General features: G+C 35.4%; 1 protein-coding gene across 1 annotated transcript; it reads left to right on the top strand.

The window, feature by feature from the left end:
• The first annotated feature begins 613 nt into the window (after positions 1-613).
• On the top strand, positions 614-27096 carry LOC131954333 (multiple epidermal growth factor-like domains protein 8). The gene is made up of 38 exons (XM_059317934.1): positions 614-685; positions 2802-3068; positions 3600-3766; positions 3963-4118; positions 4563-5565; positions 6364-6521; positions 6728-6895; positions 7290-7476; positions 7905-8077; positions 8731-8940; positions 9359-9475; positions 9812-9948; positions 10233-10434; positions 10895-11004; positions 11134-11396; positions 11702-11927; positions 12083-12309; positions 13913-14054; positions 14221-14449; positions 14851-15007; positions 15102-15292; positions 15653-15975; positions 16309-16477; positions 16836-17019; positions 17181-17344; positions 17906-18050; positions 18498-18819; positions 19140-19293; positions 19386-19590; positions 20309-20529; positions 20779-21058; positions 21695-21887; positions 22327-22510; positions 23319-23468; positions 23569-23702; positions 24532-24658; positions 24997-25216; positions 25631-27096. Exons 2-38 carry the CDS (start codon positions 2891-2893, stop codon positions 27094-27096), a joined length of 9042 nt encoding a protein of 3013 aa, XP_059173917.1. The 5' UTR covers positions 614-685; positions 2802-2890.
• The last annotated feature ends 628 nt before the right edge of the window (positions 27097-27724 follow it).

The following is a 27724-nucleotide window of genomic DNA, read 5'->3' as shown; positions in this document are numbered from 1 at the left end:
CATAATAATTAATATATTACTTGAAGTAATAATGCTCTACGCAGTATCTCTCATAAGTAAAATATAACACGAGTTCACTGTTCTTTTCATCTACTGTCTCTAAACAAATGCTTTCTAGCCGAAATTGGAGGGGGGGGGGCAGGGACTTCGTTCGGCCCGTAGAGTTTCTTCCATGCATCTCTTGGGGGGCGGGGGGGGGGGGGCGTGGAACGTCTACCACCCCCAAACGAAATAGAATTATATAATTTATATAGAAAATATATACTTTTACCAGTGTACGAAAATCCCTCCCCCCCCCCCCGGAGAAAAGAGTATGGAAGAAATACTGCGGCTGTATACTGTATACTAAGCTTAAAATTAGCAGAGAAAAAATACGGCACGTATTTTAATTTTAATGAATTTTCATTATTTCTCCCTTCTTCTTTCTTTAAATCTAAATGTTGGTTGGTTTCAAGTTGATTACATATATTTTTGAATGGATGCAACGAATTCAACTATAACTAGCCTATTTATATTGATTAGGTCTAAGGCCTAGATGTAGGTCCAGATCTCTATGTGATTCTCCAATGGCATCAAAGACAGTTTTGACTCCGGTGCGGCGGAAGTGAGCTTATCATTAAGGAAAATGACAAATTCTAAGCAGAAGAAAAAGTAAACAATAAAACTCGATGGATTTACTGAAAATGTGAGATATCGATGCTTTATTGAAAATGAAATAGTTAGAAGTGGTATGCCACTGTAGTCATGTTTCCATATTTATAGTACAGCGTCTTTAATCGCTGAAATTCATAAAATGTTTTTATTTTTATTGAATTTAAAAAAAATTATTTTTGTCTTGTTTTTGTGTTGTAAAAAGTAAAAAAATTCTTGTGATTGTAATTTGTGTAATCTAGTCTAGTCTTGATCTCCAGATCTAGACTAACTTCCCCCCAAACATACCCCTACACGCCCTACGGACCTCTGTATCCTATAGTCAAGAATATAGATCTAGAATCAAGATATCTAAATCTAATTTAAATCATTTAAATAATATAGGGCCCTACACTTTTTTTAATCTTTATCAAAAGTCTGTTCTAAACTATTCTTCATCTCTCTCTACTAGATCTAGATGTAGATAAAGTAGCTACTGTAGCTAGGTCCTAGGTTTGGTCCTAGCTCTATCTTTCAGCTTGACTCTACTTTAGCTACTAGATTTAGCTAATGACATGACTCTAGCTAGTCTAGATTGAGTAAGAAGTGAGCAGTTTTGAGTCTAGCTATTGTCTAGTCTAGAGACCTTCTGGGAGAATGTTTACACTGGTGTCCGATAATGGAATATTCTTTAAAAAAGGGGTGTTAGGTTACTGGTAGTTAACTAAATACTAGCTTTTCTTGCTAAATCTAGAATTTACCCAAATTTCAAATTAAACATGACTACTGAATGATAGACATCCATATTTAATCTATTAGGGACTAATTTTGAAGTTTTTAGTTCGTTTTAAACTAAATTACTTAATTTAATATTTATTGACACTCACTGCCATGGACAACACATCTCTCCATGACAACTCTTCTTACCCCTGAAGGCACTTGAAGCTAAAGAGAACCACAAATGCGGTTAGACTTTTTAAGTGGCCATGTACCCAGAGTTCCCCACTAGTGATCATCAAATAGCGGTCACGTGGTCAAAAAAAAAAAAAAATTTGGTTGTCATTTTTTGGCCACTCTTATAAAAAAAAGGGTTGACTATATTTGATTTATTTTTTCATAGACTGATAAAACTAATAATGCTTTAGTAGGGAAATCAATTTTGTGATAGGGAGATCTATATTTAAAAAGTTATATTATTTTGAATGACACCGACTTTAAATTTAGCCTTCATTCTCCAACGCAAATTTTAAAATGCTTTTCTTTCATATATAGCCCTGCCACCTATAGCTTGTTGTTATAACGTGAAAGTCCCGCCATTTTGCGTGTGGTAAACATTTTAAAAACTAATTTGTAGTAGGTCTCTGGAATTTGGCCGAAAAATCGTCGGAAGTCAAGCGTCCGGTCCGGGCGCCATATTGTTGTTAGCAACCGGCCACGCCTCCGGGTTAGCGAGAAATACTACTAAATACACTCATGGCTGGCTAATGTCAATGCTAACCCTGTCCCTAACCCTAACCCCAACCCTGGTCCACCTATACGCCTAACCCTAATTTCTAACCATAAATTAGACGAGATTGCAATACTACTACTAACAACCTAACACCCCTTTTTTAAAGAAGATTCTATTATCGGACACCGGTATCTATAATCATCCGACCCTCCTCTACTACCTAGACAGTAGACTACTCTTATTCTAATACTAATAGAGCCAGAGCAAGTCTGATTCTCTTCTCCTAGCTAGTCTAGAATCTAGATCTACTTCAAGATTCTAAATATCTAATCTAATCACATTGACAGTTACCACATCTGTTAATTAAAATTAATAAGGCCCAATCAATATATCCTAAATATGACTAATAAGAAATAACTAAGACATGGGAATAGACATGCTGATACATAGTCTCTATCTAGTCAACACCAGTGTTTCTTTCAGGCATCTCTTTAAGACTGAGGGGGGGAGGGGACTGGCAGTTACCCCCCTGAAGCACTTCCGCTGGCCCTCCCCCACCAAGACAAATTTTTTAGAAAATATTAAATAGAAATTAGGCTATACTAAAACCATTGTCTAGTAAGGAAGTATAGTATACCTTTACTTTTTTTTTTAATTGTTAATACCATCTCATTTTTTTTTCTCAATATTTTGTTAATGAGAAGTTTTTTTTTTAAATCAGTGGCTGGGAATGCAAAGTATATAATGGAACCTTGAAAAACTAAAAGCTCGCAGGAGGAGGGTTGAAGTTCCCAAGATAATAATGACCACATGATGACTGTGGTAGGCCTGTTAGTTGGGCTGAACCTTCTGGGCTTGCTTTTTTTCAATGTTCACTGCTCCTCTAGAAGCTGTGATGGCAAAAAAGTTCTAAATGGCCATGAAGGCCATTTCTCAGATGGCCATGAGCACTATCAGGAACACATCCAGTGTGAATGGCTTATTGATGGTAAGTTCAAATAGTGTATTTTATCTTTCAAATGTTTTGTTTTTTAGGGACATATCTGAGCATTTTAAATTAGGCACTTTTAAAAAAAAAAAAAATGAATCAACAGTGGAATCTACATATGAAACTAACAATTTTTAGTTTGAGATATGAAAATCATTTTTATGCATGTAATTCTTTTTTAAGAGATATTTTCAAGTTCATAAGTTTATTATTATTATGATTACAGTTGTTAACTGATACACACCATGATAAATATTAAAATGACATTTTTCTTAGCACGTTTTATTTTCTGGATAATCTTTTCTTTTTCTTGTAAATCTTAATTATTTTTTTGCTTGATTAAAATAACATAAATCAGAATTATATAGACATTATCCTGTTGATATATTTATTAGTTTAGTGTTAAAAGACATTTATTGAGTTCACAAAAAAGATTATTACATTTTTTTAAAAAATGTGTGTCATTCACAATTTTAAAACTATACTTATACACCTTTCTTAACTATTTTTTATTATTTTATAAACCTATAGCTGGAGGGCCTAATAAAAGCATACACCTGACTTTTGTCAGTATTGCTACAGAATGCTCGTTTGACTTCATTTTTATCTATGATGGGAATTCTTACAACAGTAAACTAATAGCCTCACTCAGTGGAGATAGTTTACCTAGTAACAGCATTACTGCACACTCTGGCTTTGTAAGTTACCTTACTACTCATCTGTTGACATTTTTTATTGTGAAGTGATGGATTACTTAAATATTTAATTTACTTTATAAATTATTTACATTTTTAATCCCATTAATTTTATTGCTGTGGTTTCTCAACTTTATCATTGGATTTCATTACTAGTTGTTCTTATAGAATGATCTGATTGTTTCATATTTTCTTCCAGATGCTTCTATTTCTCTTCAGTGACCGCAACTATGTTACGTCAGGATTTGAAGCACGTTACAAAATATATGACTGTCCATGGAATTGTAGTGGGCATGGAATATGTAAAAATCACATCTGTTTTTGTAACGCAGGCCATAGTGGCAAAGGATGTGAGGTGAGAATAGTTTTATTGTATTATAAATGAGTTGGATTTATGTAGTCATTTCTTTTACGGATCAATAGTATTTTAAAATTTGATTTTTGATTGCTAACATTTTGTTGAATATCATAGGAACACTTTAGAACTACTGGAATAATGTGAGTTACCAGTGTTATTAAATTTTTACCTCCTTAGTCAAATGACTGCAATAATTATAGCTGAGTGTGTGGGTTTTAGTGGGTAATCAGGTACAGAAATAGGAAAGTCCAGAAAGTAGTTTTGCATCTGATAAATTCAAATGTTTTTAAGTAAGCTAAACAGATGTTTTATTTAAGAATTTCTGTATCAGTATGTGTGATGGACAAAAAAATTAAATATATTGCTTATAGATGTTGAATGTTAGGATTTTATAAATTTAGTAAACAAATTAATATATTTTTTTTACTTTTTCTATTTTAGATAACAGATTGTCCATTGAACTGCCACCCACACGGAGAATGTAGATTCCACTCGCACAGATTGAAGTACTGCCATTGTAACAATGGCTATGTGGGGGAACATTGTAATCTTCCCATACACAGCACTGAAATTCATGACCAGTGGTATGCTGTTCAAGATGAGCTCGGGGGCGGCTTCCCGCCCCGCACAGGCCACATATCTGTGTACATCAACAACTGTATATGGATGTTTGGCGGGTATAATCTTAACAACCTTTTGGATGACTTGTGGCGGTACTGCATGCTAGAAAATTTGTGGGAAGGTGTAGTTAAACCTGACAGAAGGAGCATTAATGAATGGCCGCTACCTAGGAGCGGCCATGCAGCTGATGTTTATGAGGATGGGTTCTTTATTTTTGGAGGTCTCCTGAATGATGGCCTGCACAGTAACGACTTGTGGTTTTTCAACACCACATCATTTACATGGACTCTGTGTGCCAATAAAAGTGAGGTCGTCCCAGAGAAAGTAACAGATCACACACTGACAACCGCAGAAGGTTATCTGTATGTTTTTGGTGGGAAAAATGAAGAGCGCATCCTCATTGATTCCATTTACAGGATAGATGCTAAGGCCCCCGAGCAGTGGGAGAAAGTTTATGTAAAAGGTGGAAACTACCCTAGAAAACAGCTTGCTGGTCATTCCACAGTATACCACAAACATTCTCGATCACTGATAGTGTTCGGTGGTTACATCCAAAGCAGCGCTCTCTTCAGCGATCGCTCTCGGGAGATCTATGCGTTCCATACAGATGATTTCTTCTGGTCACACCTTCACAATGAAAACTGGAGTAATTATTCAATGCCCAAGCACAGAGCTTTTCACACGGCTGTTATTATGGGGAACTACATGGTCGTCTATGGGGGGAACACCCACTATCACAATGCCTATGAGACCTGCTACAGTCAGGAGATTTTCTTCTACCACTTGGGTTGCCACGTCTGGATCAACAACACCTATTTCATAGGTAAGTTGTCTTAAAATCACATTTTAAGTCAAGCTATGAACTTTTAATCATTTATAATTTAAATTTTATTTTGTTATTTTTAATTTTGTTATTTATATATGTTTATAGATATTAACTTTAAACATATAATATAAAGAGCAACTCATGCTCTTAACAGGTTAAACAATATTAGCCCAAAATGGAGTATAAAACCCACTGACATTATCTTGAAAAGTTAATAAGTTTAAAAGTTTAAGTTTTTATTGGGCAACTTATAAACAGATTAAACTCATCTTATAAAAGGCATGGTATCACACTTACCACATTTTGCCTTAACAAAATCACTGGATATAATAGTAAGATATAAATATTTAAACTCTTTGACCAGCTGTTTGCAAACTGTGGTCTGGTAGCTACATTATTGGCTTACCTGGTATTTTCTTATTTTTTATAAGTTGTAAAATGACTTTGTTAAGTAAGACTACAGACCTGGGTTGTAGACCAACCAGTTTGTCTTTACATATAGTTTTACTATTACTTTATAAAGCTTATAAGATTAGAAGTAGATTGAAGTTAACAAAAGAAAACCAAATTATTTTAATTTGAAATTAAATTTGGTTAGAAAAACAAAATTATTGTGAGCTTTACTTTGCAAAATGCAGGCTTACTAAATTAGGCCTACACCTCATTAATGATTATATCAATTTAAAACATTAAAATATTTCAGTAATTTACTTCTGCAATCAATAAATTTAAACACAATTTGTATGATAATGGCTTTTTGTTCATTAGACATATACTTTTTTCATCTATTATTAGGTAGTACAGAATCTAGTAAAGGACCAAGAAAAGGAAGGTTTGGCCATACTGCAGTGGTAGCCAATGGTAACATCATGTTTGTAATGGGGGGCTATTCTGGTCAAGTACATGGAGATCTTCTGGCCTATAAAGTTTCATCTGCTATTGCTGATTATGTGGTTAGAATTTATGCAGTTTTTATGTTTAATTTAATTTATTACTCTATAGGCCTTTATTTAGAATATTCCTACTTAAATTCCTGTTGTACAGTATTACTGTATATGACACTTTAAAAAAAAACATTATGTGCTGTGTGGACAGTCAGATCTAATAGGATACTTAACTCTTTTGTTACATTAAACATTGATGTTCTGTGTTGCTTCAGTGCACACACCCAGAGAACAGGGACTGCCCCATCAATCACGACCACTGTGAACAGCATCCAAAAAATGATCAACGAAAATGCCAAGATGACCCAGAGTGTGTCTTCTGTAACCATACCCATGCTACAATTGTAGAAAGCCCTGGATGTATTCATAGGACACGCGCTGAGGTGTGTTTCTTAAAGTTTATTTTGTTGTGGTTTTTACTTACAGAAACTCAGTGATTATTTTTTTAAGTGAAACGTTAAATACACAGTTTTCTAGTTAATGTGAGTGAAAAAAGCAACTCACTTGTTTGAAATTATTATTGCTTCTTAGTATTAAAGTTATGAATAGTTGTGTCTGAGTGTACTGCAATAACAACAGACATCAGATCTAGAAAGTTTGACGAAATTGCCATTAATGATTATGTGGATCTTATTCTCAAGCTCCAAAAATGAGTGAAATTTCACTTGTTCTAAGTCAAATTTACTGACTGAAAATTTATTGCATTTAAGAAAACATATATACCTGAATGATATGAAAATATAGCTAAATTTTATATGTTTGTATTTTTTGTTGTAGAGTTGCAATGGACTAGTGTATGATCCCCCTGAACGGTGTCCGGGCATATGTCCAGCTCTTCACACCTGTGGTTCTTGCATCAGTCAGGGGAAAGGGGCCAACCTCTCTGATGAGTTGCCGAGGAGAAGCATCTACATTGATGAGTGCAGCTGGTGTGTTAAGGAAGCGCAGTGTCAAACTAGGACAGGTGAGAAGATGTTATCACTCAGAGGAGGTTGAGGTGGCTCTCTCTTCTTAAGTCAAAATATGAAAGCAGGCACATGTCTTAAATTCAGTACTTGGCTTCAGTATAAGACTGATTTGAATCTACTTACCTCTAACGTCTGGTGAGGACATCTGGGCATTGTAATGCCCACACAATACACACATTTATTAGAACTATAAGAGCTCATGTTGAACCATATAGAATATAAATATGGTAAAATTACAAGCCTTGATTTTCATTAGAAATGTTGGGGTATGGGTGAAATTACATGCCCCATATTTTATTATCCTCTCTAATTCAGTGTAACACTGAATTAATGAATCATTACAAATTGTGTAGTTTTTTTTTTAACGTTTTAAATTGAATTTTTTTTTAAATTTAATTTATTTTCTTGTAAAAAATAACTATAGCACCATCTGGAACATGTAAAGGACCAAGAGAGACCATATCTGGTGTGCAAGGCTGGTGGGGTGGGCTGAGTTCAAATCTGACAACATTTTCTCAGTGCCAAGTGGAAGATTTTCCTGCAGGACTTCACTGGATAAAATACAGGGAGCCGCTCAACATTTCTTATCCTGATGAGGTAGAGTAGGAGTTCTGCTAACATTACCAACGGCCATTTACATCTTAAGGATTGCACCCCTAGTCACATAAAGCCGATAGCCCCCTCCCAACCTAAATTGACACCATTAAACTCCCAACACTCCTGTTACAGGTGTGAAATCTTTAATGGATCTCATTTCAGTTCTTGCCAGGATTATAATTTACTAGACTAATTTTTTAACATGTGCAGTATTTTCTTAATTAGCTCAATATATCAATCGAATGTAATGTGCCTGTGCCTACTTAAGTTCTCTGTTTCCCAAAATTGATTTGTTATTGGAATTTATACTCTAATTTCTTACTTTTTTAATTCAATTTTTTTTTCAAAAGTTTCTTTTTGCAAAAGTTACTTACACTGGATTACTTTATATTAATTAATCAATTAATGTAAAATGTATACACTTACAGTTAAAATACTTTGTGTTAATTTGATTATCAATCCCCTTTCTTTCAATTTTTAAATTATTAATTGCTCTGGAAAAACTACTTGATTTTTAGGACTACATATAGTGTTAGAAAAGTAATTTTGTAAAGAGACTTTTTCTCAGTGGTATATTAGTTTTCAGCGGGTTTTTTTCTTTTGCGGCTTTGTCATCATGTACAGAATTTTAATTCTTTCATTGTGTTTTTCAGCTAAGCATCATACGTGAAACTACATTCAAACTAGGATACACCACAACCAAACGAATTGAGAAAGAATTTAACTACACATCTAAGATTCAAGGCTTTATTCACCCCTTGAATGCTCAGCCACCTAATCATGAGAACTTGAAACTGTCGCTGTCGCTTAAATTAGATAATGCAACACTATATTTATCCACTGATGAATCTGCTGAGCGAAAGGTACATTTTGTAATTTTATTTTGTAGTATGTTTTATATTACATATATTGTTACGTTGTCAAAATTCCTAAATTTTTTTTTAAAAATGTTTCTATAATTTTTTTTGGTTATAGTTAAATCAACTGTTATTAATATTTAATTGAGGAACCACTAGTTAAAAAAAATATGAAAGGAAATTGCTTAAATATACACAACTTTCAATGAGTGATTGTCACCAATAAAAAAATTCAAAGCATGTTAGTATCACTTAACGTGTTTGGACAGGTGGAAATGAAAACGTGCATGTAGCTAATTGTAGTTGCACCTGGCAGTAGTTTTTTCTGTTAAGTTGCCTGGCCACATCACCTGAGATTAAATGATACACATTAGCTTGATGAATCCATTTTAAAAAAAAAAATACTTTATCTGGGTCCTAATAGGAATTGGTAGCAGTCCATGGTGAAGATTCTTTATATAACGCCACTGAAGCACATCGAAGAAACAACAGATTGCTGTTCCCAAATGTCACTCGAGGATACAAGTATTTCATGGAGCAGGTAAAAAAATTCAACCAGCCATTTGTGTATTGAAGGGACAAAGAAGTTTTGTCGACTAAGTTTGTTGACTATCATATATGAGGAATTAACTGTATAGTAATTTCATTGTTAAGCTTTGATGGTCTACTTATGCCAGGTAGATGCTCTGTGCGTAGGACATTTGAAAAGGTTGTGTGGCTAGCACCAGTACATAGCTGCTATTTCTTGATTTATGTCTTCTGTTGAATTTACCCATGAATTTAAAAAAAAAGAATTTTTTTCTAGATTAATGCTGAAAAATAAATATTAAGAACAGGTTGCAGGGCTGAATATCACTCAAATAATTTTTTTTTACAGTTGACAATCCAGTATGTGCCGAGAGCCATTCACTTTTTGGCCAATGGTACTACAGTTTCAGTCCAATGGAATGGTTATCTCAAGAAATCAGATGTCAAGCAACACCCAGTTTCCTATGAGTTTTTAGAACCCTACAGGTGAAGACTTTTTAAAAACAAAACAAAAAATAATTTGGTGACAGAAAAATATGTTGACAACTGGAGTATTGATAAACCACAGTAGAAATACAACTGTAATTCTTCTCACAACAATTTATAGCTGTTAACGTATTGTAATCTTTGAAATTTGCTTTGTTAACTTTGATATATGTAGGATGGTACTTAAAATATGTGCTATGTATTTGCACTCCAATATCTGTTTTGCTAAGTTTTTAAAGGCAAGTGGTATAATATTTTCCCTATTTATTCTATCCTTAAACCAGCAATGGGACCTGTAATGCATACAACTGCCTGAGCTGTCTAACAGATATACTGTGCAGCTGGTGTGAGGTCAAGCGGATGTGTGTGCCTCGCAACATGAGCAGCGACCTGTGCCAGGAGGACCTGAGGCACCAGTACCTCATCACATCCCCCTCTGAATGTCCAGACTGTGAAAACTATCTCCAATGCTCATCTTGCGCTGCAGTAATTCAGACTGTTTTATTTTTAGTTACTGTACATGTAGCGCATTTTGAATTTGACGTATCCTACCCTTTTTCTTTACAGTTACTATAGATGTAACACATTTTAAATTTTACTCATCTTACTGGTGAGAATGAAATTGATAAACAGTTTTTAACATTAAGAACAAAAATATAATTTAAAAAACAATTAGACCATGAAATCCTACTTAAACCCTATTCTGAAATAAGGCTGATGAAGTGTCTCACATTTAAAATGCCTGGTCATAATAAGTTGCATAAACTTTTGTAACCTGACAGTGCATAGCGTGAGTTCAACTAGCACAGCATTTGTAAGAATTATGGCTATCACTCTGTCCATCATTCAGACATTAGCTAACCAGGTTAAAGAGTTTAAGATATAGATGATGAACAAGTATTACACTAGTGGCCTAAAAACAAATATATTACGAATTTTTGCTCAGGATCCATTATGTGAATGGGCTATAGCGGATGGTCACTGTACAAGAAGAAACAGATATCCTAAAAAGGCAGCAGTGAAGGACAGCAGCAAATGCCCTCTGCCATGCCACAAGTAGGTTATGTCTTTAACATCAGGAATTAAATTATTTTGATTAAAAATAGCTATAGTTATTGAAATTGTAACAACGGAGCTTAACTGATGTAAAATATCATAGTAGTAAGAAAATGTTTTTATTTACAGACGCTTGAACTGCAGTGATTGCATCAGTCAGAAGAATGAATGCACCTGGTGTGAAAACACCCAGACCTGTCTACCTTTCTCTGACTATGTGACCAGGTACATCTATGGGCAGTGCACGTTCTGGACCGACACGCACGACATTGGGTGCTACTCCTGCCAGAAGTACAACACATGTAAGGACTGCATCAAAGAGTTTGGCTGCGGGTGGTGCAGTAACGAAAACGATGATCTCATTGGTCTGTGTGTGAAAGGAGATTTTGGAAGTAAGTCTTGACATTTCTCTCTGATAAGGAACTGATTCTTCAGTTGTTTTTAACTGTCTCAAATAGATAATATCATAAGTACATACCTTTAATGATATTAGCTTGTTTTTTTTTAAATTGTTATAAATGTACTTTTGTTTACAAACCACATTAGAGATAAAACAACTCAGCAATGATTATTCAGGATAGACAATTCATAATTATAAACTATATTGTTTTTAAATAATAGATAAATAATGTAAATTATTTTTTTATCAAGCATTAATACGAGCTGGTAAAACAAAATTTGTTTCCCTAATCCTCAGGCATGCACGGCAGCAAAAGCTGCTCCTCCCTGTTACATGAGGCATACAACACATCCTTGTCGGAGCCCACAACATGGTCCTATGCCATTTGTCCTGATATAGATGAATGTACCCAGGGAAAGCATAAATGCCATCCTAATTCCACTTGCATCAATGTCTATGGATCTTATCGCTGTGCTTGCAACCGTGGGTTTGAAGGTGACGGCAGGGAGGAATGCATTGAGACGTAAGATACAGATGTTTAAATTAATAAAATATTATTATTTATTTAAATAATATTTACTTAGATTATTAAAAATGTGTACATTCAAAATGTATTGTTTTTTTATTTTATAAACACCTTTGAACTTAAATTATCAAATGAAATGATGTTTTTTCTAGTTGCTATTACAATTGCCAAAATGGCAACTGTTCTGGACCCCCTGACTACAAGTGCGATTGCAACCTTGGCTGGACTAACCACAGCTGTGAGGTGAATTGTGGGTGCAATGGCCACAGCACATGTGATTCAGGAGTAGGCTTGTGTGATGCATGTCAGAACAGAACTACTGGGCCCGCCTGTGACATGTGTTTGCCTGGAACTTATGGAAACCCTTATGATCCACATGGTAAATTTGTATTCAGAAATATTTTAAGCATATTTTAGTCTTATGGAAACCCTTTTGATCCACATGGTAAATTTGTATTCAGAAATAGTTTAAGCATATTTTAGTCTTATGGAAACCCTTTTGATCCACATGGTAAATTTGTATTCAGAAATATTTTAAGCATATTTTAGTCTTATGGAAACCCTTTTGATCCACATGGTAAATTTGTTTTCAGAAATATTTTAAGCATATTTTAGTCTTATGGAAACTCTTTTGATCCACATGATATATTTTCATTCAGACATATTTAAATAATATTTATAACATGTATGGAAACCCTTTTAATCCACAAATTTGCGTTCAAACAGATTTTTCAAGAAAATTTCTTTTAGTCCTTCCTATGGAAACTATTTTAATTCACATAGTAAAAAAAATTTCATTCAGATATTTTTCTAACTAAATTATTGTTTTAGTCTATTGGGAAACTAAATATCTTTGTTCAACAGTAATAGTAATTGCTTATTAGATAATGCTTTCTATTAAAGAACATAATTTGGGAGGGTGGGGGAATACTTTTAAAAAAATGTATTTTTTCAAACCTTTTTAAAATAAACTTTGAAAAATGATTTTTAAATAAATAAATGACTTCAATCACAAATGTGTATCAGCTCAGCTCATCTAAGACAAAGAATATAATTTAAATGATAATATGGCTTAGGCCAGGGGTCGGCAACCTGCGGCTCGCGAGCCGCATGCGGCTCTTTTGATGTCAAGATGCGGCTCGCCAGTTCCATAATTGTATTATTTTATATCCTTAACTAATAAAAATATTATACTTTAAAAAACAACTTTAAACTAAATAAAAACTGAGAATTGGTGGAGTAGAGCGTATACGGACAGCTGACAGCCGCTTGGGCACAAGGCCCAACTCCACAACTGTGATGTGGCCAGCCTCGTGGCAGTGGTTCCATGCTTTCCACTACCGAAGTGCAGTTGTTCTTTTCAAATATTTTTCAATAGTAATTGTTATTTTATTCAGAAAGCATTTTTATGTGTCAGTGTGCAATAAGTTGACTTTAGTGACCTAGTTTTTTAGTTATTAGCTTCTAAATTGGGTAGGGATAGTGCTATAGTTTTATAGTTTGATTTTATTATCCTAGCAGAGCTGGCTAAAATACTTATGTTTTGTGCGAAAACATGTGTATGTTTTTATATGAATTTTGTTTCATACTTAAACCCATTTATTTTAAATCTATTTACCTAATCTTAATCAAAAACCATAATGTTGAAAAAAAAAACAATTGTTGGTGGCTCTTTGAAAACTGGGAAATCATGTAAATTTAAATTTTTGGCTCTTCCGCCTTAAAAGGTTGCCGACCCCTGGCTTAGGCTAATCAATGTTACCTTCTGCAACAAAACTAGAGGAAACAAAGCTGGCTTTAATTTTAAACAATGAGCTTTAATCCATAATCTCTAGCAATAAAAACACTACATTTGTTTATCTTAATGCAGCATTTTAGACATAAGTATAAGATAATTGGATAAGACTGTTTTGTGTAGTAGGCAGTAAAAATAGGCTTATATTAATTGTGTTGATTAACCATCCCTTTTTTAAAATTTCTAGGTTGTCATCCCTGTATGTGTAATGGCCATGGTGACATGAGTAAAGGAGATTGTAACAATGTTACTGGGGTCTGCTACTGCACTGGCAACACATATGGCCCTAACTGTGAGGCCTGTCTGCCAACCCACTATGGAAACCCTAAGTACGTACAATTTTATTGCTTTGTAGTTGCACTAGTTTTTAACTTCAAGGTTGTAGTTGAAAAAGATTTTTTAAAATTATTTTTAAAAAAACATGTAAAAAAATTATTTTTAAAAATTTTGTATGGTTTGGATTTTAACTGGAAATAAAAACAATTATTTTCCCAGAAATGGTGGACAATGTTACCTGCGCTGCGATTATCGCGTGTTTGTTACCAATGCAACACAGGGTGGCCTTGGTCTGTATCAGGAGAATGGGATTGAGAAAGTTGGCCATTCATACTGTCTGTGGATTCTGTCAGTTTTCCCAAGTATCAAGCAAAGGCCATCGGACCTGAAAACTGCACCTTTGTTGTCACTGACGGTAGAGGGCGACATGGTGATAACCTGTGGCAAGGTAAAAAAATAAACCTGACTATATTATTACCTTTTGTTATCACTGGCTGTAAAGAGTGTTTAAAATAACTTGTGGCAAAGAAAAAGAATATAGTCTGATCCTTCCTGGCCTGGGTGGAAGGCAATTTGTTTTCTTTCATGTTTATTAAACAGTGCCCTTGTTTAATTTTCTGTCTAGCCATGGCTTTAGCGAACTCAGAATAATTGTTTCTTCTAGCATGATAGTTATATAGAAAAAAGTATGAGGGAGTGTGTATTAGGATGTAAAACGCTGTAATACATTACATTTATATCTCTTTGATAGTCCAATTTTCATTTTATATCAAAGCTTGTAAAAATGGGCTATTAACAAGTATGGTGACCAACTGTAGATAAAATTATGTCTCAATTGCCATTCATCAGGGGGCTGTGTATGTGTACAGTGGAATTCCTGACTTCATTTATGGCTATGGTGATGAGACTATGGAATATGAACCACTTGGAGAATTTTGTGGCCTATCCCCAGGCAGAGATATCACTGTGTATGGCAAACAAGGAATAATGACGGTACTCTTCGAAGGTAAGCTGTTTTTTTTGTGTGATATCCAGTTGTTTTAAACCATTCATTTACCCGTGAAACATTATTAATCAACTTCATTATCTTAATATCCTAGGATCAAGGAGCCCAAGCTACAATACCAGGTTCAATGCTACCTTTCGTGCTTATACTTGCCCTGATAGTTGTCATGACAACCAGGAATGTGTGGATAGCTCCTGTGTTTGCAAGGAGGGTTTTTGGGGTCCAAACTGTAAAGTACCTCTCTGCCCCAACAACTGTTCTGAAGATGTTGGCAATGGATACTGTGTAAGTAACTATATCATTTTAATAACATGTATCATAAGTACTATTTTAACATATATGAATATAGATATTTTGTTCTTAACTTAAAAACCTCAACATTTTAGGCATTTCAATTCATAATTTGGTTGATAAATTTGAAAAAGTCTCGAGTTCAAACCCTCTGGCTGATAAGGCTCGATCCCTTCCAACACTAAAAATTAAGAACGAAGAAGAAGAAGAAGAATTCATAATTAATTTAAATAAACAAGAATATTAATAAACAATTTAGTTTTATCTAAGCTGTAAATTAAAAATTATTTCAGTCTGAAACCCAAGCCATGTTAAAACTTATACATTAGGAATATTTTCTATTCTACTCCTCAGCTCAACGGCATCTGCATTTGCAACAGGAACTACAGTGGTCTGTCCTGCACAGAGAAGATGGGCATCAATGAACTCCGCCAGCAAATTATAACAGACTCTCGCTTGCCCATGTCTCCAGTTAAAGAGCACATCTTTGGTAGCAATGCCTATGGCCCGTCCCCACGTGCTGGCCACACCATGACCAGCTGTGGCGATGACCTGATCTACCTGTATGGGGGTTACAGCTCTAAGGAGGGGGTCCTCAATGACATGTGGGTGTACAATGTTACGGCCAAATCCTGGGAGCTCATTCTTCCAGAGCTGGATAAGAAGCCAAGTGGAAGGTCAGTCGCTCTAAAATCTTATTTATACTATCTAACAATTTTATTTTTTACACAATCGAACGCACACAAAATTTATAACTAGATAAGAAACCTAGTGGGAGGTTAGTCGCACTAAAATCTTATTTCTAGTATGTAACAATCTCATTTTTAATGTTACCTACACATTAAAAAAAATGGTAACATTCTACACATTCAAACACAAAAAATGTTACAACTTTTTTTTGCTTAAAGTAATTCTGATTTGACCCAGTAAATAAAACACTTTATTTACTACAAAAATTATAAATTTTTCAGTTTTTCAATTTCTTCTTAACTTTTAAACTTTTTTATCAGCTATTATCATGCCGCTGCCTGCATTCCTCTACTCAAAATGATCTTTGTCTATGGAGGTTTCACCCTAAAAGTAGATTACAGAGAAGATGGCAGCAAGGTGGAGGATGTGCAACCCAGCAATTTGCTTTGGAAATTCAATACGGAGTCTCATGCTTGGACTGTTGATAAGGTATTTTAGCTGGGTATAGAAGTGGTATTGGGTCTGCTGTTAGGAATTTTGGTTAGGTATTTTAGCTGTGTATAGCAAAATGTTACTGGGTCTGTTGTAAGTGCTGTTGATTTGGAATTTTAGCTGGGTATAGATATGTTACTGGATTTTTTTGTAAAGACTTTTGTTTAGATATTTTAGCTGTATTTTTATTTTAATTTTTCAAATGTTTTGTAATCATGTATTTTTTAAATATATTTATTCAAATATATTTTGATGATGTATTTAAATGTTTTATTTAATAATGTATTAAATATATTTTGATAGTGTATAAAAATTTTCTGTACTGATGTATTTTTATATTTACCTCTCTATCCAGTCACCTAATTGGCTCCCAGCCATGGCAGGCCATAGCCTCACCTATGTTGGCACCACAAATCTGATTCTCATTGGAGGCATCTCCCCTGACAATTACTTCAATGACCAGGTTTATGAGTACAATGTTTCCATTGGCCAGTTTGCATGGCAAGAGTTCAAGCAAATGCAAGGTTCCATCCCTATAGGTACATTCCCATCAAATTATTATTTTTTTAGTTCTAAGAAATATTAAATAATGGATTTATATAGGCAATATAAAATAAATAGTTGGCAACAAGTGGCTTACATATTCATACAGAAATAGATATATTTTAAAAATTCACTAAATATTCATTCTTTCTACTAGGTTTGTATGGCCACAGTGCAGTGTTTGATGATAAAACAGAAACAATCTATGTTTTTGGTGGCTACCTGTACAGATCTGAGGACTGGTATGTTTCACAAGAGCTCTTTACCCTGGACATCAAAGGGAAAATGTGGAACATGTTACAGCCAGAGGAGAACAGCAAGGTACAACACTTTTTTAAATCTGTTATATAATGCATCTGTGTCACGGCGTTTCTAGTTCACTCAGTTGTTGTGGTGAATGAACTGTATTCAAGATGTTAATTTCATGGGAAAATACAAGTGGATGATCAAAATAAATACTTTATGTTTATTTTGTTACTTGTACATGAATCATCTGCATTTATTGGCTGATAAACTAGGATAAAATCTGAGTAATATTATGCCTCACCTTGGCATTACATTACAGTGGATATCCATTAGCCATCTGCACCCAGTTCTAAAATGAGTTCTAAAATGGTTTAATTTAATTACAACTTGTTTTGATGTAAATTTATTAATTTTTTTTTTCAAATAAGTCAGTTTTTAATTTTGTATAACCAATTCGGTCTTTTAATCTAACATTTTTTATCTAACTCTGCTAAAACATCAGTAATTCTATTAAATAAAATTAACAAAGTTAAGAAACTGCCATTTGCTCCATTGTAAATTACTACACTTGTCAAATGGCCACTATCAAAAAGCCACTCTATAATAATGTTATAAAATTTTTGTTTTTCTCTTTAGTGGGAACACAGAGTTTTCCACACAGCAGTTCACATGGGTGACTCCATGGTTGTCATTGGAGGTCTCACTGCCAGTAAAAGCTTTGCTACAGATGTCATTGTCTACCGCTACCTTTGTAACACCTGGCACAGGCTGCAGTTTGTTGGTGAGTAGCTTGCACAGTGTTGCGGTGCAGTCTTGAGCCAAGAGCATTGATCAGGAATTTAAAATTATTATCATAAGAAAATGTAAAATTTAAATGTAGAAAATTTTTAATAGTAGAAGCATTGGAAAATGTACTAGCAATATAAGAAAATATAAAAATCAATATAAGAGAATGTAAAATAAATATAGAAAATATTAATAAATGAAAGTGTAAAATCAATATCATGAGATAATGTGAAATCAATATCACAAAATTTTTTAAATCAATAAAGAAAATGTCAAACCAAAATCATAATGAAATGTCAATACTATTGTTGGATTGCTTCAGGTAATACGTTACAATGCAGATGAATGATCTCATATGATTGCATGTATAATTTGTTCTTTTTTTTTTTTTTTAAAAGGGATCTCTCTATATTTTTTCATGTTATCTGGGTTTCTTTCTCAGACTTTGAAGTAGATGAAGAAGAACTTGCTCAGTTCCCAATAACTGGCTTGGGTCTCGATGCCGTCAGTAGAAACAATGTCATCTATGTCTTTGGTGGTTTTGCTGGGGTCTCCTTTGGCACTTTCTCCCAGCTGAATCTCCCTGCGGACCTGTGCTTCCACATCAAGGACCCCATCATGTGCAGCAACATCTCTGGATGCCAGGTGTGCACAGTGGGCTCAGAGACTGGAGAGAACAGGACAGTGTGCTTTGATGTGAACAAGGACTACAAGTTTCCGGGGTCAGTACTTTATATTGATGGGATGACAATCAGTTTCCATGGGTTAGTACATAGTTTCCTGTTCAGTACATAATTCCATGGTTCAGTACTTTCTATTGATTGTTTCCTGGATCAATACAGTACAAAGTTTCCTGGGTCAGCAGAAAAGACTCTCAAATTACCCATGTTAGAACTTTGCATTGGCTATACTGGTGGGGTATTAACTGACGCATTTATCTTCTCAATTTAATTTTAAGCACATCATTCATGCCATACCTTAAAACGTTTTAATTTTTAGTCTTATAATAAAATGTATTATGAGGGTCCACAGTTTATTTTATTTGTTGCAGGATTTTAGTCATTAATGTCTATTTTTTTTTTAGTTGCAATGCTCAACATGCTGAAGAAAAGCGCTGCAAAAGTGCAAGAAAACGAAGGTGTCATCGCTACCGTACATGCAGCCAATGTGTGTCTTCTTACCCTAAAAGTAGAGAAACTCAGGATGGTAAAGACAAAAACCCTAAATTTGAAGATGATGTAAGTTTGTTTTTGATCGATTTTAAATACCATCCCTTTATAAAAAAAAGTTGGTTACACAGTATTGATTTTCCTATGTCACTGTATTTCAGAAGTGTATTTGGTGTAGCAACTGCCCTACTGGCAGCTGTATTTATCCCAAGGAGACATGCCCATCCCAAAAGCTGTGCCCCATATCTGACTCCAGCACTATTGACAGTGCCCACAACTGTTTTGAGAACCAGTGCGCAGCATCTGACTGTGAGAAGTGTATCAAGGATTCTAAATGTCTGTGGAGTAGGCACTTCCAAAGATCAAGTAAGTGCTGGCTTCTTGGTTTTTTAATGCATTATTTTTACTTTTTTAAAGTGTGTAGGAGTAAGGAAAATATTGTTTTTTAAAGATGTGTTTAAAGATGGTAATTGTGTTCTACAGAGATATAACTTTTCTAATTTCTATTTGAGGAATTTTTACATTAAAAAGTGATATTTTTCAGCCTTGAAAATGCATGAAGTGTTAATGGAAATCTGGCTATGCACAGTGTTTCAATCTCCGAAAAAGATTTTCCTTTTTATTTTTAGGTGGCTAGATATGTGTTCAGTTTCTAATTTTTCAATACATTTTGTTACCTATTTTAAAAAAAATTGTATCAGTTCATAAAAGAATTGTGTTAAATTTTTCATTAGAACATTTGGTATTTATATTTTTATAATGATGCATTTTATGTTTAGCTAACTTATTCTAAATCATAACAATACTTATGAGCCTGCTTTAAGTATTTCTGTGACTCAGTCACAAGGTAGCTTCCATTTGAACATTATAAACTGCAACACACCAGTTCAACATATCACTTAATTATATTAAAAGATCAACTTTTTCTTTCATATTTGGCAACAGAAATATAAATTTAAAATATATTTCAGTTATCTTTCCATAACTTTGATGAAACCAAACAAGCATGTAGATCTTAATCAGCTTATTCTAAATGCTTTATTTTGATTTTTGTTTGTTTTTCTTCCCACAAAAAAAAAAATAGCTGAAATTGGCCGCTACTTCAACACTCAAGGTATCTTTAACTGGAACTGTGTGTCACATTTAATAAAGCAGCCAGCTAGTGGGACCACGCTGTTTGATTCAGCCCCACCCAAGAGCTGTCCAGTCCGATGCTTTGAATACAAAACATGTAAAGAATGTCTGGAATCTACTGGTAGTGAAGGTGCCTCAAAGGAGTGTTTGTGGAGTGAGGCACTTCAAGAGGTAAGTACTTTTCCATGCTTTCTTTTTAGACCTCCTTGGGTAATCCCAGCAAAGACCTGGGAATTAAACAGGGAAATAAGCATACCCATTTAATAAAGTGTTTTATTAACCCCCCTTAGTGATGTTGGTAAACTTAGCCACAAAACAAAAAAAATTAAGTTGTGTGGATATCACCTCTTGACATTGGTAAACATTCAATTGAAATAGTGGACTGGAATATGAATGGGCTTTTTAATAAATTTATTTCAGTGCATGGCACCAGCTTACTTCCCCTTGCGCTGTACACTTGGTGAGTGCCACTTTGTGCGCTCTAAGGAGGAGCACACCTGTCCCATCCCATGCACCACCCACCACAAGTGTGCTGACTGCATAGCTTCCCCTGATTGTGGCTGGTGCGCCTATGGAGGCCACAATGGCCATGGGGAGTGTTTGCCAGGTGGGATTCTTGGACCAACTCACAGGATGGCTTGCTCAGATGGAGGGGCCAATTTGGTGGCATCTGATGACTTCTCACATGACCACTTCAAGAGTAGGATATTTTTTTTATAACTTAAAGTTGTACAGATAATTTTCTTACAGTGTGTCAAACTCTATGGACTTAATTCACTTCTGTGTTATTCTTTTCATGGATTTAAATGCTAATTTCATGTTTAATTTTATATTTTTAACTCTGGGTAATTTCCCTATCTGTCTCTATAATGGTGTACTAGATTTTCAGTCCTTTGCCTGGAAATTTAAAAACTGAATCACAAACTGTAAAACAAAAACAGTCATGGGCAAATCTGGTTGTTTTTTTTTTTTTGCTGATTAGAAGCTCTGGTAAAAAGGACAGTTAGGTTTATTGCCATGGGTCTGGTTGGGTTAAAAATTAAAAAATAACTGTATGTGTAAAGCTACTGTGGTCAGCATCATGAATGGCAGCCTTTACTTCCTAGGATGTGTCAGGCCACATCAGAACTGTGTAAACTTGCTAGACACTGACCTATGAACTTAACAACACTTTTAGGTTATGCCAAAACTTTTTTTTGCTATCCCACATGACCACACCATCGCAGTCCACATCCTCACTGAAAGCTATTGTTCTCATATATCAAGGGGGAAAAAATTTCCTTGTAAAGTTTCAGATAATGTTGAAGTTATATAATATAAAATGACAAAATTTCAGTTGAAAGAAATGACAAACCAGACCAGCACAAATCTGCTCATATAAAGATCTGGTCGTATGACAAGTGCCAGCCTGAGAACGAGTGCATGAACAACCACCACACGTGTAACAACAACACAGAGGACTGTCACGACACGCTGGAGCACTTCAAGTGTGAATGTAAAAAGGGTTATGTCTTGATTAAGTCTTCAAGGTGAGTGGCTTTTGTTTTGTTTTGTTTTTTTTTTAATTTTTTTTGTTCTTATATAGGCACACGCTTCAAGTTTGTTTAGAGGTGTTGTTTGTTATTGGACAGGTTTAGGATTAACAATAGTGTCAGTGATAAGTTTGGTGTAGTGAGACTAATTAGAAAAATTAGCCTAGAATATGTCCTATCCATCTTTTTAAAATAGGCCTACCTCATTCAAGTAAACAAGCTCCCCTGCTATATAGTGATTTAATATTGTGTAAAGATTCAGCCAATATTAACGTAGGCCTATATAATAAAGCTTATTTTTTCATTTGTAATCTGTTTTCATTTGACTTGGAAAATGAAGGATAAAAATGAAAGTAAATAATAATTTAGAAATATTTTTCCAACTAGATATAATAAAAAAAACCAAGAAATAAAAAGTAAGTAACAATTTCCTCAGAAAATGTGAACCAGTGTGTCACCAGGGGTGTGTGAAAGGGTCCTGCGTCAAGCCTGAACACTGCCAGTGTGACTTTGGCTATGTGGGCAAGAACTGTTCCGTGGAGTGTTTGTGTAACAAGCACAGCAACTGTAAGAGTGTCACGGAGACCAGCACGTGCCTCAAGTGTGAAAACAACACTACGGTAAGCTCATAGGGCTTTGCACCCATCTCAAATTAAATAAGGTAACTAAAAGTCTCACAGTTACAAGCTTTTTTCCTAAAACAAAATAATTCATGCTTGTTTCAAGTATTGATTTCTATGCATGCATAATTCTTGACACACACACAAAAAACATTGATTATTGATTTTTTTTTTCACTTTGTAGAAAGCAAAGACAGAAATGAGTACCATCTGTCACTACTTTGATTGTTAATCTTTTTACTTTTGTAATATTGTTATTAAGAACTGCCTTGTTTACAAGACCAGCATGTTGGGGGCTACCTTTAAATGTGTGTAAAAGTCTGTGTGTGTAGCCTCACACAAAACAATATGAGCAAAAACTAAATATGACCATTTTCTGGTTACATTTTAATTTTATATATTAAAGAACTAGAATAAAGAAATTGTTAATAAAAAACCTTTCCACATTATTATGGTTCAGATTTCAGGATATAGGTATACTATGACAGATGACTTAAAAACTATATGCGGAAATTAGAATGAAGTAGATAAAGACAACCTTCTTGGTTTTAAACATCTTGACCTGATTTTTTTTTAAGTTAGTTAGACCATACCAGGATAACAGAGCATTTCTTACATCCATGTTACTAGCCACTATACCCATGTATTTCTGCCAGGATTTTTATTTTCCATGTTGCATCGCACCACCTGGTTGGCATGTGGGGGAGCTGGGTACCCTAACTTGTGACTACAGCAAGTGCATGTTTTTTCATCCAGACCATGTCATGAACTTGCACCTTGACCTAAGTTTGTTGTTTTCATTGTACAGGGAGAGAAGTGTGACAGATGCCTGCCTGGCTTTGTGGGTAGCCCTGAAAATGGTGGCCGGTGCATACCTTGCTGGGAGTTCTGCAACAATCACACCAACGACTGTAAAACACCTGATCAAAACAATTTATCGGCTGTCACTGCATGGGCAGTAAGTTGGTTTTATTTTATTTTTGTCATAAAAAATATTTTCACACCAATATAAAGATTCTAAATCATTGTATTCTCCTTTACTTCACTTCCCCCACCAGACCTTACAAGGCTCCAACATGAAGCAAGCCCAGTGCTACAACTGCCAACACAACACAACTGGCACTCGATGTGACATGTGCATTAGTGGACACTTCCGTAAAAGTACTCAACCCAAGACCAGCCCCTGCACTGAGTGAGTACTCACCTTGATGTGATAAATGTTACAAGTTTACCTTGAAGGTGGTAGAATTCTTTATTTAAAATGCTCAGCTCACTCAAATTGTGTGGTAAATGTTGCAAGTTTACCTTGAAGGTGGTAGAATTCTTTATTTAAAATGCTCAGCTCACTCAAATTGTGTGGTAAATGTTGCAAGTTTACCTTGAAGGTGGTAGAATTCTTTATTTAAAATGCTCAGCTCACTCAAATTGTGTGGTAAATGTTACAAGCTTACTTTGAAGGTGGTAGAATTCTTTATTTAAAATGCTCAGCTCACTCAAATTGTGTGGTAAATGTTGCAAGTTTACCTTGAAGGTGGTAGAATTCTTTATTTAAAATGCTCAGCTCACTTAAATTGTGTGATAAATGTTACAAGTTTACCTTGAAGGTGGTAGAATTCTTTATTTAAAATGCTCAGCTCACTCAAATTGTGTGGTAAATGTTACAAGTTTACCTTGAAGGTGGTAGAATTCTTTATTTAAAATGCTCAGCTCACTCAAATTGTGGGATAAAATAAAAAATTGATAGCTGATTGTGGTAAACATTTCAATAGGACATAACAGCCTTATTTCCTAATATTCTATAACTGTATATTCTATAATGCATATAAGACTGTGATATAATTTTAAACTTAATCTTAATAAATTAATTTATCCTTTCCACTCTTAACTATGTTTATTCTTGTTTGCATATTAAAATGTTTTAAAAATATGTTCATCTGTAAAGTCTGTAGTTAATAAAAGAAAATATTGTTACTCTAGCAAACTTTTCCACATCATTTAAGTGCTAATATTATACTACCCAGGTGTGAGTGTAATGGCCACAGTAATGTGTGTAATGCTGACACTGGAGAAAACTGCCAGTGTAAAAATAACACAGAAACAGCCTGTGAGACCAAAGACAACAATGACCTAGAATGTTGGCAAGTTCAGGTAACATTCAAGTTTACTTTGTCTTTAGTTCATAGAGTAATCAAGTCAATTCTTCTCTCTAGATCTGTTTCTGTGCAGATTGCCCTTACTTTACCTGACTCAACAAGCCAATTAAATTAGTTGGGTTTATTATGCCGCTGAGGTCTAGCTGTACTGGCTTTGATTAAACCTGGTATTGTCTTTGAAGATTTTAGAAATCAGGAGCTCTTCAATCAATAAAATTCTATTTGTACAGGTTACATTAAATGTCTAAGTAAATCTGGATTTGTCTTAGCACAACTGTTGCAAAAAATCTAGAAATTTTCAATTAATTAGATCTCTTTTCATCCCATCCCCAGTGTGCAAATTGCAAAGAATACTTCCTGGGCACACCAACCAATGGCCATCAGTGTTACAGACAGATGAATGTGGACAGGGACTACTGCTTTGATCCCGACACACAGAACAACTGCAACCAGTTCCCCAAGCCTCTTCTCAATGGGAAAACTGTCTTTTTTGCTGTCCAGCCTAAATACCTCAATGTGGATATTCGCATCACTATTGATGTCACAATGGGAAGTTAGTATCAGAAACTTTATTTTAATAGATTTGTTTCAATATCTGTCCAGCATTAAATTTTAATACCTTGACAAATTAAGTTTAATATCTTGCTGTACTGCACCTATCAGAAATTACACAGATAATTTTATTTTTAATTTTTGTTTTGTTTGTCTTTACATAAATAGCTAACAAACAATAGTTATTATTTAAAAATTTAATTTTCTGTTGAGTTTCTACAATGTTGTTTTTATTGTTACTGTACATACACTGATATGCAAAGCCATAAAAAAAATGGTTTAAGTAATACGTTTGAAAAAATTGGTTTAAAATATATAGGCTGAAACCCTTACAACTGTCATTTGTCCAATTCATAAATATTTGTACATAGATTTTACTGTTAAACTTAAAAAAATTTTTTTTTGTTGCTTTCAGGTGCGGATGTGTTTTTGTCCAACAAAAAAGATACCTTTCAAGTCTTCAATGATGAAACCTACAGGATGCATAACATTTTCTTGGATAAAAACTACCCAGCTGGTCGAGGGGGCCTGAGTCGTCGCAGCATCAAAGATGACTTGGGTGTTGATTACCCTGACGACGAGGCCACGCTGCATCAGCTTGAGGACACAGAGTCTGTCCCCATAACTTACAGCGTGCCAGAGTTTATCAAGCTGCAGGACACAGACTCTGGGTTCTACCACATGTCACAGTTTGAGAGCTTGGAGACATCAGGTACTAAAGAATGGAAGAAGGAGTATAAAGGCGGTGTTTTAAAAAGTCACAGAACTGGGGTGGGTAGAGATGATGGTCTTATCAACAAGGATGATGATGATTTTGAGAACGATGACAAAAGAGGTCCCAAGAAACCAGAAAAGAAGAATCCGAAAGTTAAGGCCGGTCACAAGTTCCCGAAGAATTTCCCAGCCCATGAGAACAGAAGGCACAGCTTTGGCCATTGGCAAGGTTTTATGCTGGACCATGCTCACAAGTTGCAGTACAGCCATTTTAAGAAGAACGCAGCCAATGAGACTTGGCTTCCTACACCAAGTTTCATGAGCCAGTCGAAGAGTCTGGCGGCTCTGAGACGGCTGCGTAGGAACACAATTGTGACTGATGCTAAAAAAGAGGGTAAATTTCTAGGGATGGGGAACAGCATCAAAATAGGGGAGATCGATGCGGGGGAGTTAAACACGTACATAACCGTGGGTCAGCAGAACAGTGTGTTGGTGGTGAGAGACGTTAGGTTCCGCCTGGTCATAACCCTGCCCCGGGACCAACATGACCTGCGCTCGTCGCGGTTTTACATCATCGTCAGGTCTCGCGGGGGCGGATCAGAGAACACCACGTACGGGAATCTGTACTTCAGGCAGGACCAGCCACATATCGACCTGTTCGTCTTCTTTTCCGTGTTTTTCTCCTGCTTCTTCCTCTTCCTTGCAGTCTGCGTCATGTTGTGGAAAATGAAGCAGACATTCGACGCTCGCAGGTCTAGACAGATGAGGGAAAGGGAGATGGAGTGCATGGCCTCGAGGCCGTTTGCCAAGATTCTCGTCCTGGTGGAGCACGACGAACCTCTCTATCTCCCTCTCTCTTCTGGACTGATCAGGCGCCGGTCGAGGCTCAACCGCTACCACAACCGGAATCAGTATTACAACAACAATGACATCAACACCTTGGCCAGCCTGCCCCCTCCCAGAGAGCTGCGAGTGATACCCATAGCCATTGAGCCAACAGAGGACGGGCTGGCCAGCGTGGGGACTGTACTTTTCCAGTTGCCAGGTGGGCTTTCTGCACCCTCCCATTTGTGTCTCGGCTCAGCTCTCACCACTAGGATTACCCCCCCTGTCCTGACTCAGAAGTCTGCAAACATTCGTCGTAGAACCAGTGCGTCGTCGTGTTAGTGCAACCAGTGCGTCGTCGTGTTAGTGCAACCAGTGCGTCGTCGTGTTAGTGCAACCAGTGCGTCGTCGTGTTAGTGCAACCAGTGCGTCGTCGTGTTAGTGCACTGTGTGTCTGCCCTGTCCAAGCCTGTGTTTTCCCAGCCTAGCCAAGATTCCAGTTGTCCAACTGTTGCTTGAAGTACACTACATGGGTTCATATCTGAAGATGTTAAACAGCTTATGCAAGCAAACATGTCTGAGCAACAAATAATCAATATGTACATTGGCACTTAAGCGTGTAGTGGTGTGTGAAAATAAGGACAAAACTTCATATGCTAAAAATAAGCAAGCGTAAAATTTTAAAAACAACTCACTATGTACTTTATATCATAGCAAGATTTTCATATAGATATTTATGTATTATACACTTAAGTTTACACTTGATTGAACATGTAGTTTAGCAGATAACTATTAAATTTAGCCATTAATTAGTATAAATACACATAAACATCATACATAAGGAGCCCATATACATAAATGTATATGTATATACATAAAGACATATATACAAGCACACACGATTTAATCATTACATAAATTGTACAAAAGCACACCAGAGAAACCATTTGATGAAGTAAAATCTGACGGG

This window comes from Physella acuta, unplaced genomic scaffold, assembly GCF_028476545.2.
Source record: "Physella acuta isolate Inbredline_101_S28 unplaced genomic scaffold, ASM2847654v3 ptg000990l, whole genome shotgun sequence".
NCBI lineage: Eukaryota > Metazoa > Mollusca > Gastropoda > Physidae > Physella > Physella acuta.
This window is presented reverse-complemented; position numbering and strand designations above follow the sequence as displayed.

Coding starts and splice junctions, on each gene's coding strand:
- LOC131954333 (XM_059317934.1), top strand. CDS start 2,891: ATGATGACTGTGGTAGGCCTGTTAGTTGGGCTGAACCTTCTGGGCTTG. Junction 17,020..17,180: donor GCAAGGTTCCATCCCTATAG/GTACATTCCCAT, acceptor TCTTTCTACTAG/GTTTGTATGGCCACAGTGCA. Junction 21,888..22,326: donor GTCTTGATTAAGTCTTCAAG/GTGAGTGGCTTT, acceptor CAATTTCCTCAG/AAAATGTGAACCAGTGTGTC.